This window comes from Lepisosteus oculatus, chromosome 20 (assembly GCF_040954835.1).
Source record: "Lepisosteus oculatus isolate fLepOcu1 chromosome 20, fLepOcu1.hap2, whole genome shotgun sequence".
Classification (NCBI taxonomy): domain Eukaryota; kingdom Metazoa; phylum Chordata; class Actinopteri; order Semionotiformes; family Lepisosteidae; genus Lepisosteus; species Lepisosteus oculatus.
In genome coordinates, this window is record NC_090715.1 from 941,969 (window position 1) to 954,135 (window position 12,167).

Sequence of the window (12,167 nt, forward strand, 5' to 3'; positions counted from 1 at the left end):
CGCTTAGACACTCAGTTTACCTCAACCACCATGGCTTCAGGAGTTGGGAGAAACAGGAAACCAGAGCACCCCAAGAAATCTAGGCAGACTTGGGGAGAACATGCAATGCCCACACAGAAGGTTCCCTTGTTCCGAATCTTAGCCAGCACCCAAGAGAATTAAGACAGCAGCACTCACCACCGGATGACCATACCAGCCACGTATATAAAATAAGCCACCTTTTTTTTCTAATTCCCCATGATGCACCAGACCATGTAGTTGACTATGAATAAAATGGAAACATCTGAATTTAAAGCCATTTTTATTAAGGGACTGTCTCTACCATATCACCATGAGCTAGGTTATTGAATCTGTGGGGGTCAGTGGGTTTCTCTAATCTCTCTGGCTCCTATGCTAGAGGCTAGCATACACAGAGATAGTGCTGTGCAAGTCAACTGAAAGACAATGGCATAAAACACACATACAGAAGGGAGGACCCAGCAGATCAGGTGTGCAACAACTTCTTCCTCTTCACCTGAGCACGGTGCACCTCCAGGGGTGAGGCTCCTTCACGGTCTTCAGCGTGTACCTCCACAGGTGGGGACAGCTGGAGAGGAAGGCCTGGACCACGTCCTGCGACACTACGCAGTAGCAATGGATCTCCCTGAGACCACCACAGCAAAGGGCCAGGCTGATGAGGGCAGAGTTCAGCTCTTCGGAGGAGGTTGTCTGGAGCACCAGCTTCTCCAAAGTGCTGCAGTAGCTCTCCGCCACAAAGCCGATCTCCCTCACCAGATAGGTGTATGTGATCAGCTCCAGGTTTTTGATCGGAATCCCAGGTTGCAGAATCTTTAGAATCTTCTTGGCAGGTAGAGTATGATTTAAGATGGTGTTGACGGAAAGCAAGGGGTGTCTGGCACACAGAGAAGTCCAGAACTCTTTGGAAATGGCAGGAATGTACTTGTCTGTGCGCTCGCAGTACAACTCCAATAAGGAGAATGGAGGTCGTTGAGGCTCCAGGAGAGCACTCAGCACTTTCTCTGACAAGCTGGCGTAGAAGACCCCAAGAACACGCAGCTTAGGACACAGTGCCAGCACCTCTTTAATTGTCTCCGCGGTCACATTGCACACAAGAGTCTGATTATTGATATACAGCTTTTGCAGGTCGGGGCTCCTTCTCGCAATGTTCCTAATCAGGGAGTCCTTGAGTGTAAAAGGCATGTCCCTGAAGTCCACCTCCCTGAGCGAGAGGCCGCTGGCTTTGTTCAGACAGACACTCTCAATGCTTCTCAAAATGTCCTCGCCAGAATAGAACAGGGGGAATTCACCGGTGCAGGAGACGCACAGGGTTCGGAGTCTGTTGTCTCGATCTGTGGCGTAATTTAAAATTTTAATGGCTGTGTTCCGGTTGTTTATTTCCTTTAGGTCACTGAGCACAATTTTCAGGCGCTGAACCTTCCTGAGCAGTTTGCAGAACTGCTGGAAGCCAGGGTCTTCTGTTCCAGACTCACAGCTGCAAGAGTGATGCAGATTGCAGATTTCATTAGTTGGATCAAACAAAAAAAGCCGAACACATCTGTTGCCTCTGTAACTATTTTGGTGTGTATATATTTGATAAACTATACACTTTTCCTCTTATATTGAGCAAAGTGGACTAGGAGCTGAACACTGACCTGCCTGACATTTTTTGCCTCATCAGCAGTGAGCAGCTCCCAGTTAGAGCTGGAGCTTCAGACTGTCCCATGCAACTCAGCTTGTAGCAACAGAACCTACTGAACCAATAAAGCTAGTTAACTTCTGAACAGGATGGGTGGCACCTACACTATGGCGAACACACCAACCAAACTGTGTGATTAACCATTCCAGGATGCTTGCATGTGGGGACTCAGCATAATAGTGAATTTTTATACAGTGAATATGTACACTACCACCTTTCACCTTTGGGTTTTACCCATTCAGACAACATGACCCACCTGACCTCAGTGCAGGTCCAGACGGAGGGGCTGGCCATCGTCTGGGACCATGACCTGCACACCTGGGAGACACTGTACCTGTCGCACATCGGCAGGAAGGAGAAGATCTGAGCCAGGATCTCCTCTGGTAACTCCACCAGGCTCCTGGGCACACAGAGGGGCTCTGATCATTCCCATACTTAGAAAACAGGAAAGATTTCAAAATAATATACAGCTCCCCGTTTTATTATTAATTTGATAACTCCGGCCTGTTTGACAGCCCACTTGAGAATGAGGTGAAGAGTGAAAGGTCTTGGGGGGAAGAGGTGGGAGACAATGTTTTGCTTAGATGAGATCAACAAGCTACAGTAGAAATAAAACTATTTAGAAACACTGAATTGTACCAACAAGTATGGCGGACTTCAGGTAACCCGCGGAGCTGCTCATTAGAGAACAGTGTATTTTTCTCTTTTCTGTCCAATTATGGATCAATCAAGGCGTGACAAGGGATTTTTAACAGTTGTGGAGGCTTACATCTTACACAGAGGATATAACTATCCCGAACAGAGTCTCATTGCTGGAGGTCAGACTGAACACATTTTACTCAGAATTCACTCATCACAGGCTTCCAACGCCAAAAGATTGTGGACCCCCCACTTCTGCTTCCATGTTTGTACTGTCCGTTGTGATTTGGCAAAGTATCTTACCGGTATTCCCGGCCACCCCTACTCTTCTCTCTGTCCTGCATAGCTCCCCTCTGCTCATCAGCAAGGCTGCTGTGTTCGCTACCGGCGTGACGTCACGACAAAACAAGGCCACAAAGGAAGGACCGCCCCCTGCGGGCACCCAGGCGTCTCCCTCAACCAATCACAGCTGGCGTCCTCCCTTCCTACTACGTAATTGGTGGCTGCTTCGCGAGATGACGATTGGAGGAGTTCTGCACTGATTCTGCAGTAGATCTTTTAAAGTTCAATTTCTCCGTAAAGTCAGCTGGAAAAATACATCAGGTGACACGGACACCAGAAGAAAGCGGTACACTTCAGTTCAGTTTCTCAAACTCTACTGCGCTGGAGCAGCCTCGCCTTCAAAACAACCGACGAGCGGAGGCGGACAAAGACGAGTGTGTGAATTGCTATAATGCTCATTCCACCCGCTAGCGCCACCTAGGCAGGAGGTGTGAAACACCCGTGTGTTACTCTGCGGGAATTCCGTGTAATGGAAAATTTCTTTCCATGGAATACAATCGTGAATTGTACGTATAGCAACATAAGTACGGACTTAACAGTTTAAACCTTAAGGGTTATGGTACACAAGCAGTATAAACATGTTTATGAGCAAATAAGAACGACTGCTAATGACATAGAACAATTACGGTGTTGTGGGTTTCTTTAATTTAACAAGTGGTCTATACAGACAATCGTGCTGTGCACTCCTACCAGATCCAAGACTGGAGATATTCGCCAATCATTCGACAAAAATGATTGTGTGTCATAATGGCACAATGAGGAAGGAATTCATAGTCTCATCTGAAATAGAGGAGAGCCTTCAGTCTGGTATGGAATGCTAAACATATTGGAAAACTGCAACATTTCTAAGACTGCATGGCAATTCTTTGGTTATGTTTGGTTTACAGTTGTTTAAGCATAGCTGGAAATGTTTTAAAACAAACATACACATTAAAACGGTATAGGCTAGTATATTTCTGACCCCAAGTCTATTTCCATTACACGTTCTGCAAAGGGATGTATGTCAGTCATGATTGCTATTGTGTAGTTCTGAGCAAGTGGAGTCTAGCATCTGAAAGTCCCAGATGCTTGCAGGCCCTTATCGTGTGGTGTCTGAGACAGGTTCAGTTTTCAGTATTAGATCCTGACTCTGCTGGGTTATTGTCAGAAGCACTGGAGGCTAATATAGCAGTACAAACAAGTCTCTTCTTTATTTTATGAAGTCTGTAATTAATTAATACATTTTTGAGGATATAGTGTTCTATATTGGATAATAATATTTTGTATCTGTTTTTCAGATATACCAAAAGAGAAATTCCTAATAGAGTGGAGAAATAAATATAAAATAAAACCAGGACAGTAAGGTGAAAGGTAAAGTATGTTTCCTGTCTTGTACAGTAATTACAGGGAACAGCTTGTTCCCAATAAACATTTCCACTTTTTTAGGAAATTATGGATCAGTGGGACCTTCGCAGACCATGACTGGTCAGGCAAAATCATTGCACAATAATGGAGAAAGATCGGCACTGTATTTTATGGAAAGAATTGGGCCATGTCGATCATGTCTTAGTCCAAAAACAATCCTAGGGTCAGTGATAATATGCTGAAGCATGTGTTACTGTCATAGACTACTATGAGAAAACAAGACTGTTCTGGAGAACAATTCTGTTATTTTTCATAGCTTGTGTACCTGTAGTGGGCCTCAGCACTCTGCATTTTCAAACCAAAGTGAAGTAAAGAGAAACAGTGACATTCAAGCTGATCTTTATTGTTTCCATTACAATCTCGTGTTGGAAATGTAAGCAGAAGATGAATGAATATCACTCACTTGTTTTATAACACACCCTTGGTTATGTATGACAAGACAAACACAGCATTCGTTGTATTTCTTTACATCTATTTTCATGCTCGTGAAACACCATGGGATTTAATAGCCTGCGACTGTCCTGCGATCTGTCAGCACCGCCTGCATGCTGACCGCTGCACAGAGCCGTTCCTCTGCGGGGCTGTCCAGTGTCCTGCGGCGCAGTCAGCCCTGCAGCCCAGCCGGGAATAGAGTGTCGTGAGTGGGTGTTATAAACTCTATTGGCCCAATTTAATATATCAAATTAATTTTTTTATAACTTGAGTTAACATGTCAAATTTCAAAGCTCACTTTCTGTATTCCTACTTTTACACAGGACCCTATCATTAGATAATAGCATCATTTTATCAACCCTTTACAATTTCTTGCATTAGGAGTTTGTCTTTTCGCATACCCCAGCTTGCTCTCCATGAGACACACAGACAGGGAGAGAAGCTTGGGGTCAGAGCGCAGGGTCAGCCATTGTACAGCGCCCCTGGAGCAGTTGGGGTGAAGGGCCTTGCTCAGGGGCCCAACGGAGTAGGATTCCTCTGCCAGCTGTGGGATTTGAACCAGCAATTTTCCAGCCACAGGCACAGATCCTTAACCACAGAGCCACTGCTCCACCCAGATATAGGAAGATATAAGAATGTATGTTCTTAGATATAAGAACAATCATTACGATTCAAGAATCCCCCCTGAGAAAGACAGGTAAATCAAGCTGCAGGTTAGAACTAAGAGCTAATGACCTAAAATGCATAGTCTCCATACAGCAGACCTGAAGTCTAGAATGCGGCGCTCGGGGCCAGCGGTCATGTGACCCGAGCTGCCCCCGTGCAGGGGCGGCCGCGCGTACCTGACTGTGGAGCCAGGGCCAGCCCGGCCGGCCGCGAGGGCTCGCTCGCTCGCTCGCTCTTCCGCGCTCCGGGCACTTCCTGGATCTGCAGGGCTCAGCCCGACCTGCAGCTCACGACTGCCGGAGCGCTGGAGCTCCTCTCTAATGAGCAACTCGTGCCCAGCGATACGCGCCGCCACACAGGAAATCGCTTTGCGTTGTTAAAGAGCGGTAAGTTGACGGGTATATTATGTTCATTTGTGATTTCACAGGTTATAATATATCCAGTTTCCCAGATAAATATATCAGTCTTTTTACGGTACCTTTATGTAAACATGCTTTGGAGTTCTCAAAGTTTACTTTCGGTTTTCCCTCTGTCCTAGTCCTGAGGGTAAAAAGCGCATGGTTTGAAGACGTTTCCCGATCGCATGTTTCTCGAAATCAAACCCAGATAAATGGATGCTAAGTTCAAACTGTGGAGATCGAAAGCTTTTAAGAAGAATTGTTGTGAAAGCGAACTCAGCCAGTTTGCGGTCATGGCAGTAGAGCAAAAGCGATTTCTGACAAGAGCAAGTAGACTCTTCAGAGTTTTAAGCAGCGGCCATTCTTACAGGAAACCTGAAGTGTACAGCCGGCGGATGGTGTTCAGACTGTACAGCTGTCCTCTTGGCAGCAGAGTCGCAGAGTCCTTCTCTTTTTCTGGTCATCAGGAAGAGCAGAGAGTGCGCGGGGCCTGAGGTCAGTCTCGAGCTGTCTCCGGACCTGCGGTCAGCTCGACACACCTGGCCATTGTGATGCGAGACCCACGGACCCACGGCTAAGAAGGCCCCCTGCTCTTGGCCCTGGAGCGACACATCTGTTCTCTCAGTAAAGGGGAGAGTTTCAGAACAGACGGCTTTCAACTTTGTTTTTGTTTACACGGCCAGTTTTTTAACGTTCACTTTGTTCGGGGTCTTCCTGTGACCCCTGACCCTTGTCAGTGGTTGAAATCCGTTAGTTTTCTGTTACAGCCTGTAGGCCCCTGTACTCAAAACCTCTGGCTCTCAGATCCCGGTGGGAACAGGAATTGAAGTGCCTGCATGGTATAAACGTAGGGTTCTGGTCCGGTTCCTGTGAGGTATCTGGGACCGGGCTGGCTAGCCTGACCCGTGCACCCTGGTTCTTCCGTGAAGGCTGGCACAGGCTCATGGGAAACAGGGCGCGCTCTCGCAGGAGAGTGCCAGGAGGGCGCTGTTGTGGTACCGATTGTGAGCTTCATGACGGGTTGCGGCCCGTGAGGCCCGGGGCAGGCGTGTTCCGGGTTGTGTCCAGTGCGGCGGTCCTGGCTGAAGGCAGGCCGTCCGCTCGCGCCGCGCTCCAGTCTTGCGCTCGCCGCCTGACGCTCCTGCTGGTGGCTTTTGCAGGAGTCATGGCATTTTAAGGAGACGCGGTCCGGGCGGAAGAGAGTGGACAGTGATGACCGGCCAATGGAAACGATGGAGGAAAAGGTAACTGTGCCGCAGGGCGGTGGAGGAGGAGGTGGCGGGTTTTTAAGTCCTTGCTCTGACCTGTGTAAGCAGCACACTGGCCTTTGCTTTTTTTTCACACAAGCTTTTAATCTCCTGTATGTTGTCATTTCCAGAAAGTGATGTCGGACTGCGCCGCTGGCGTGTGGTCGGGCAGCCTGTTCCTCTTCCTGTGCTCGTGCTCTCGGGAGGAGGATCTCACCGCGCTGTTCAGGGACCCAGAGAAGAGGTTCGCGGTGTTCAAAGCCGTGAAGCTGACGCTGTCAGGTGGGCGGCGAGACGCCTCTTGAGTGTCGGCCTGGCGATGGGGGAAGGCTTGCAAGTGTCTTCCTTCTCCTTGTCAGCCCTTGCCAAAAGAATTTTATTTGAGTAATCGTAGGACTGGGCAGTGGGAAGTCTTTCTTTAATTGAACGGTGCTGAAATCCGTTAAGCAAGTAGGGAGCTGACTGTTGCTCCGGCCTGAATTAAATCGTGGGCACCGTGCGCGGTGGCGATTTCCACCAGGAGCGGCAGGACAAGGCGGTCCAGTGAGGCGCAGTGCTGCAGGATGCTAGAAAGGCAGGAAGAAGTGAGGGGGACCCCAGTGACCAGACCCCAGACCCCAGTCTCCAGTGTGCGTGTCCACTGCAGGCTGTGAAACTGAACCACGTTTTACTTTGTTTTGAGTGCCGTGCCAGTTTCTTCCAGTTTCTCAATCTAATGGTTTTGTTCGGGGGCTTCCTGTGACCCCTGACCCTTATCAGTGGTTGAAATCCGTTAGCTTCCCTGTTACAGCCTGTAGGCCCCTGTACTCAAAACCTCTGGCTCTCAGATCCCGGTGGGAACAGGAATTGAAGTGCCTGCATGGTATAAACGTAGGGTTCTGGTCCGGTTACTGTGAGGTATTTGGGAGCGGGCTGGCCAGTTGACCTCTCGCAGGCCGGTGGGCCCTGGTTCTGCCCGTGATCACCTGATGCACACACACCTGTCCCATCGTCCTTGACCCAGGCTCTGTGGGGGCTGGAGGGACGCTCCTCTTGTAGTCACCGGCTTCCTGCAGGGTTCTGGAGCTGATCTGGTTTATTATTGTTTTATCTGCACGTTTCTGTGTGATGGTAAACATATTTTCATAACCTCCCCCTCCTCCAGATGCGGCAGGTGGCCTGGAGGGGTACGAGATTCTGAAGCTGCACGATGCCCAGCCCAGCCTGGGCATCCAGATCAAGTTCATGGATGAGGGGGTGTGCAGGAAGTTCCTGCAGAGCTACGCCAGCGGGCTGGTGCAGCAGTTCTTTGGCCAGCACCTGAGCCGGACACTGTCCGGCCTGAAGGAGCCCACCTTCGAGACCCAGCTCAAAGCTGGGAGTGAGACACTGGACAACTGCCTTCCAGATGTGGATCTTTGCCTCCATCATGTTAACAGGGCGCAGGTGAGAAACGGCTTTGTGCTTTATATTGTTTGTTTAACACTGGGCAGAAGTACTGTTTCAACCTTTCCCTAATGTGCAGCACAATAATACTAATCCATGTGAAGGGAGCAGCACAAACGGTAATATCATAAGGTTTGACCTGTTCCTACCCTTAATTTCCCCTTTACTGTTGAACGTTTTTCACATTATAGCTGCCCTGAGTGTATCTGTAGATCAGTGTCATCTGGACTTGGTGTCCTTAATCCAGGTGGGGCTGCACATTGGTGGTGGAGAGGATCCCCATTACCTGTAAAGCGCTTTGAGTGGATTGTCCAGAAAAGCGCTATATACGTGTAAGCAATAATAATTATAATAATCATCATCATCATCATTTCGAGTCTCTTTTTCTTTGTAAAGGACATAAACGTAAATGCCAAGCAGATCTGAAGTTACACACACTAGAACATTGTTCCTCTGTTTCAGCTAGAGTCCTGGGCGATCACTCCCAACAAATGACCTTTTTTACCTTGTGTTTTGTTTGTTCATACAGTTAGATGTTCTTGTTTCTTTCTTCCAGCGATATTTTAGTTTTATGCTCTTTTTTTTTCTCAAACCCTCACAGTGTCCATTGCATTGCTCTGCGATTCTGAGCCCGTTTCCATGGCAGCAGATGGCAGATCCGGGAGAGGCTGGAATTCCAGGCTCCCGGAGGCTCCAGGAAGGCTCTCAGGAGGGAAATGGGGGAGCCTCATTGGCTGTGCTCCTCGCTAACCCCTGGCACTGAAAATCCTGTCCTGTCTTCTGATTGCAGCCGGACCGGCTACAGGATGAGGAGGTGTCCGAGCTGGAGCAGCAGCTGCAGAGCCTGGTCCTCGGGGACAGAGAGCCCCCCTCCAGCGCCCAGCCCCTGGTCTCCGTAGGGGGAGACACCCAGCTGCCCAGCAACTCCTTCCTCTTCCAAAACAGGATGTTCGGTAAGGCCGTCGACTCCTCGTTTTTCAGTTTCGCTAATTCTTTTCTTGGTTAGTCCGGCCAGTGCTGTCCTGCTGAATGGTGTCCCTCTGACAGTAGAGGTGTCACAGCACAGGGTGTGGTACTCTCCTAGCCAGGGGGCTCCAGACCATGCTCCCCAAATCCCACAGTTGGGAGAGAGAGGCTCCGGAGTGGCTCAGCCAGTAAAGAGGAGAAGGGCTGAGCTCCGTGGTCCAGTGTCACAGGTTGGGTGGCGTAGTTAAAACAAGAATGTGCCATTTGTAGCTCGGAGCCATTCGACTTAAGTGCTGGAGCGCTCTGCTCAATGTGCACGGCCATTAATTCTCACACACGCTTGAGATTTTACACCATTGCAAGGATCGAGGCAGAAGCATGAGTGAAAGAGGTTTTAACTGAGTTATTTGTGCAGCTGCTTAAACTCGATTCCCTTCCTTAGTTTGGAGCCACTACAGCAGCAGCGATGAATCTGAAGTCAGACAAATAAAATGAGAATAATCAGAACTTGGAAAGTCTGTGCGCAGTATACATCTCTCACCAGGGACAGTCTGTGGGTGCACATTACCTGATCCATCACGCACTGCCAGGCATTCAAATAAAAAATAGCTATGGCTCTCCAGCCGCCGGAAAATGTACTTTGGATTTATTGTTGCCTCTGGCAATTCTGCCCATATAACACCTCTTTATTCCCCTAGCAAAGAAACCAAGCATCTTGGCGCACATTGCCAAATAAATCTTTTTAGTCTTTCTTTACCAACCTGTAAGTCGTTTTTCATCCGTGCAAACAAGTGGGAGATGGCCAGCTGGAGCCGGGCGCTGGCCCGACGTGGACGTGCAGTTGGCCGGTTCGGTGCGGCTGTGACCATGAGACGTCTCCTCCCTCGCAGGTGACAGGCAGCTGACGACGGCCGACCAGCAGGGCTTTGCAACTCACATCGGAAAGGACTGGAAGAAAGTGGGGCGCTCCCTGCAGAGAAGCTGCAAGGCGCTGAAGGGCTCGGCCATCGACAACCTGGCCTACGAGTACGAGCGGGACGGCCTGTATGAGCAGGCGTACCAGCTGCTCAGCAAGTTCATCCAGGCAGAGGGCAAGGCTGCCAAGCTGAGCCGCCTGATCAGAGCCCTGGAGGAGAACAAGCTCATCGGCATTGCAGAAATCCTGCTGGACGTCCAGCCCCAGGAGTAACTGCCCGCCGACTGTGTGCCAGAGCAAAACCCATCTGGCATATCGCATGCCTCTCAGCGACGTTTTCACCCTTTCTTTTTTTTTGTAGGTGGTAGAGATGCCCAGTGTACTTGCGGCCAGTTTGCACAATGTCCCGGCCATTAAGGTGCCGTGGCGAGATGTGAAAAAAGTCTGACGTCCTTCTTTAGGGGAGAAAGGCACAGAATTATGAAGGAGGCATAAAAAAAGAAATTCTGCTCGGTTATTCCAGTTTAAAAAGCCTTTCAGTGTCATTGTTCATTACTGTTATAACATTGTGCCAAGTTAATTTTTACACCCAGTATGTGCGTTCAGCTGTGGAACTGTTGCTGCAGCTGTAGCCAAAGGGAATATTACCTCCTTTATGTAAAGATTTTTGGGGAACAAAAAAATGATGTAAAGTGAATAACTAAAAATGAAGCTAAAGAGAACTCCCATTGTGCCTCGGGTCATTTATGCTGTAAAAGAGACCAGAGAGGATACTGGTGCTAAATCAAATGAAAACTGGTTTAGGCTTCAGCTGTCCTGAACCACAACTACTGGGAAGTTCATTCTCTTATTTCCTCTTCTTCGCTGCACTGGAAGGAGGATTTTCCCCTCAGGAGCAGAACTCCAGCTGTTGGGACATTCTGGAGCCATGACTCCCAGCTGTGTTACTGGAACACGACTCAGTGTATTTGAAACACTGCAGTACGTCTTTCAGTCTCTGACCTCTGTGATTTACAAAAGTGCAACTGAATCCTTGCATGTAAAAATTAGTGGGTCTCAAATTGTTCTCTGAGGTTGGAGTTTAACCTGGGTTTGGGCATGAAAGATATTTGAATCTGGAAGTTGTTTTGGAAGAATATGTAAGGTGAGATTTTTAATTAAAAATTGTAAGGAAAATAAAGGATCTTCATGTATTTTTTGTTGCCAGAACAGAAGAATGGTTTTTAAAACAGAAGCAGCTCTGAAGTTGTGAGTAGGAAAAGGCACTGTGCTCCTAAGAACCACAATCCTGGAATCGGTGAGGCAGAGGAGCTGCATCCGAGACAGACGCACATGAGAAACATAACCACAACATTGACATCTTTCACTTCTTCTTAGAAATCTCCTGCATCACTTCCTCTCATTGTTTGTAATTAAGTGGTGAGGCTAACGGAAGGGACTAACTAGAGTTTAGGTGTTGGTGTCTGTATGTCGCTCTCCTCAGCAGATAGCCCTTTTGTGTGTTGCAGTTCACCTGTGCTTGCAGCTGAACCGCAGAGCTGCTCATCCTTTAGCAGGCCTGATTGCCTTCAGCGCTGCCACTCTGGTGTCATGCTGCATAACATGGGCTATTTTTAAACCACGGAGGCAGGTTCTTAGATCTTTTTTTAAAGAAAAAAAATCTGCACAGGATACACAATTGATTTCTCTGACTTCACCATTCCTGACTGATGACAGCAGATTTGTCAGTGGCCTTGTGGTAAAAGAAAATGGGCTAGATTTTTAATCTCTTCTTCTGTAGCGTTCCTTCATGCAGCTGTGTCACATTGTTAATGGTTTGGACCCACAGCAAATCAGCTGACGGTGTCGGATAGAGATCTGATTGGGTTCAGATGAAAGCCACAACCATGAGCTACAGAGCTCCAATTCAGTCCAGTGCAAAAGTGACGGCACCTGTCACAGCAGCAGTGCTGTGTTAAACCCACTCTAGGAAGCCATTTGGGAATTGAGGCCACAGATTACAAGGAGCCTGTGGTTTAATGGGCTTCTCCGGAGCA

General features: G+C 48.4%; 2 protein-coding genes across 5 annotated transcripts; one reads left to right on the forward strand and one right to left on the reverse strand.

The window, feature by feature from the left end:
• Positions 1–284: 284 nt before the first annotated feature.
• On the reverse strand, positions 285–3,025 carry fbxl8 (F-box and leucine-rich repeat protein 8). 3 transcript variants are annotated; one of them, XM_015368626.2, is made up of 4 exons: positions 2,639–3,025; positions 1,953–2,096; positions 1,653–1,748; positions 285–1,492 (listed from the first exon to the last, which is right to left on the reverse strand). In XM_015368626.2, the coding sequence occupies exons 1-4, from the start codon at positions 2,677–2,679 to the stop codon at positions 511–513; spliced, it is 1,263 nt and encodes a 420-aa protein (XP_015224112.2). In that variant the 5' UTR covers positions 2,680–3,025; the 3' UTR covers positions 285–510. The 3 variants fall into 3 exon arrangements, with proteins under 3 accessions (XP_015224112.2, XP_015224114.2, XP_006641570.2); XM_015368628.2 differs by lacking the exon at positions 1,653–1,748 and having other exon boundaries at positions 1,958–2,096; positions 2,639–3,024; XM_006641507.3 differs by lacking the exon at positions 1,653–1,748 and having other exon boundaries at positions 2,639–3,024.
• A 2,401-nt stretch (positions 3,026–5,426) lies between these two features.
• tradd (tnfrsf1a-associated via death domain) lies at positions 5,427–11,311 on the forward strand. Of its 2 annotated transcripts, none has more exons than XM_015368632.2 (6): positions 5,427–5,565; positions 6,738–6,821; positions 6,956–7,106; positions 7,969–8,249; positions 9,040–9,202; positions 10,106–11,311. In XM_015368632.2, the coding sequence occupies exons 2-6, from the start codon at positions 6,801–6,803 to the stop codon at positions 10,402–10,404; spliced, it is 915 nt and encodes a 304-aa protein (XP_015224118.2). In that variant the 5' UTR covers positions 5,427–5,565; positions 6,738–6,800; the 3' UTR covers positions 10,405–11,311. The 2 variants fall into 2 exon arrangements, with proteins under 2 accessions (XP_015224118.2, XP_015224119.2); XM_015368633.2 differs by lacking the exon at positions 5,427–5,565 and adding an exon at positions 5,983–6,072.
• The last annotated feature ends 856 nt before the right edge of the window (positions 11,312–12,167 follow it).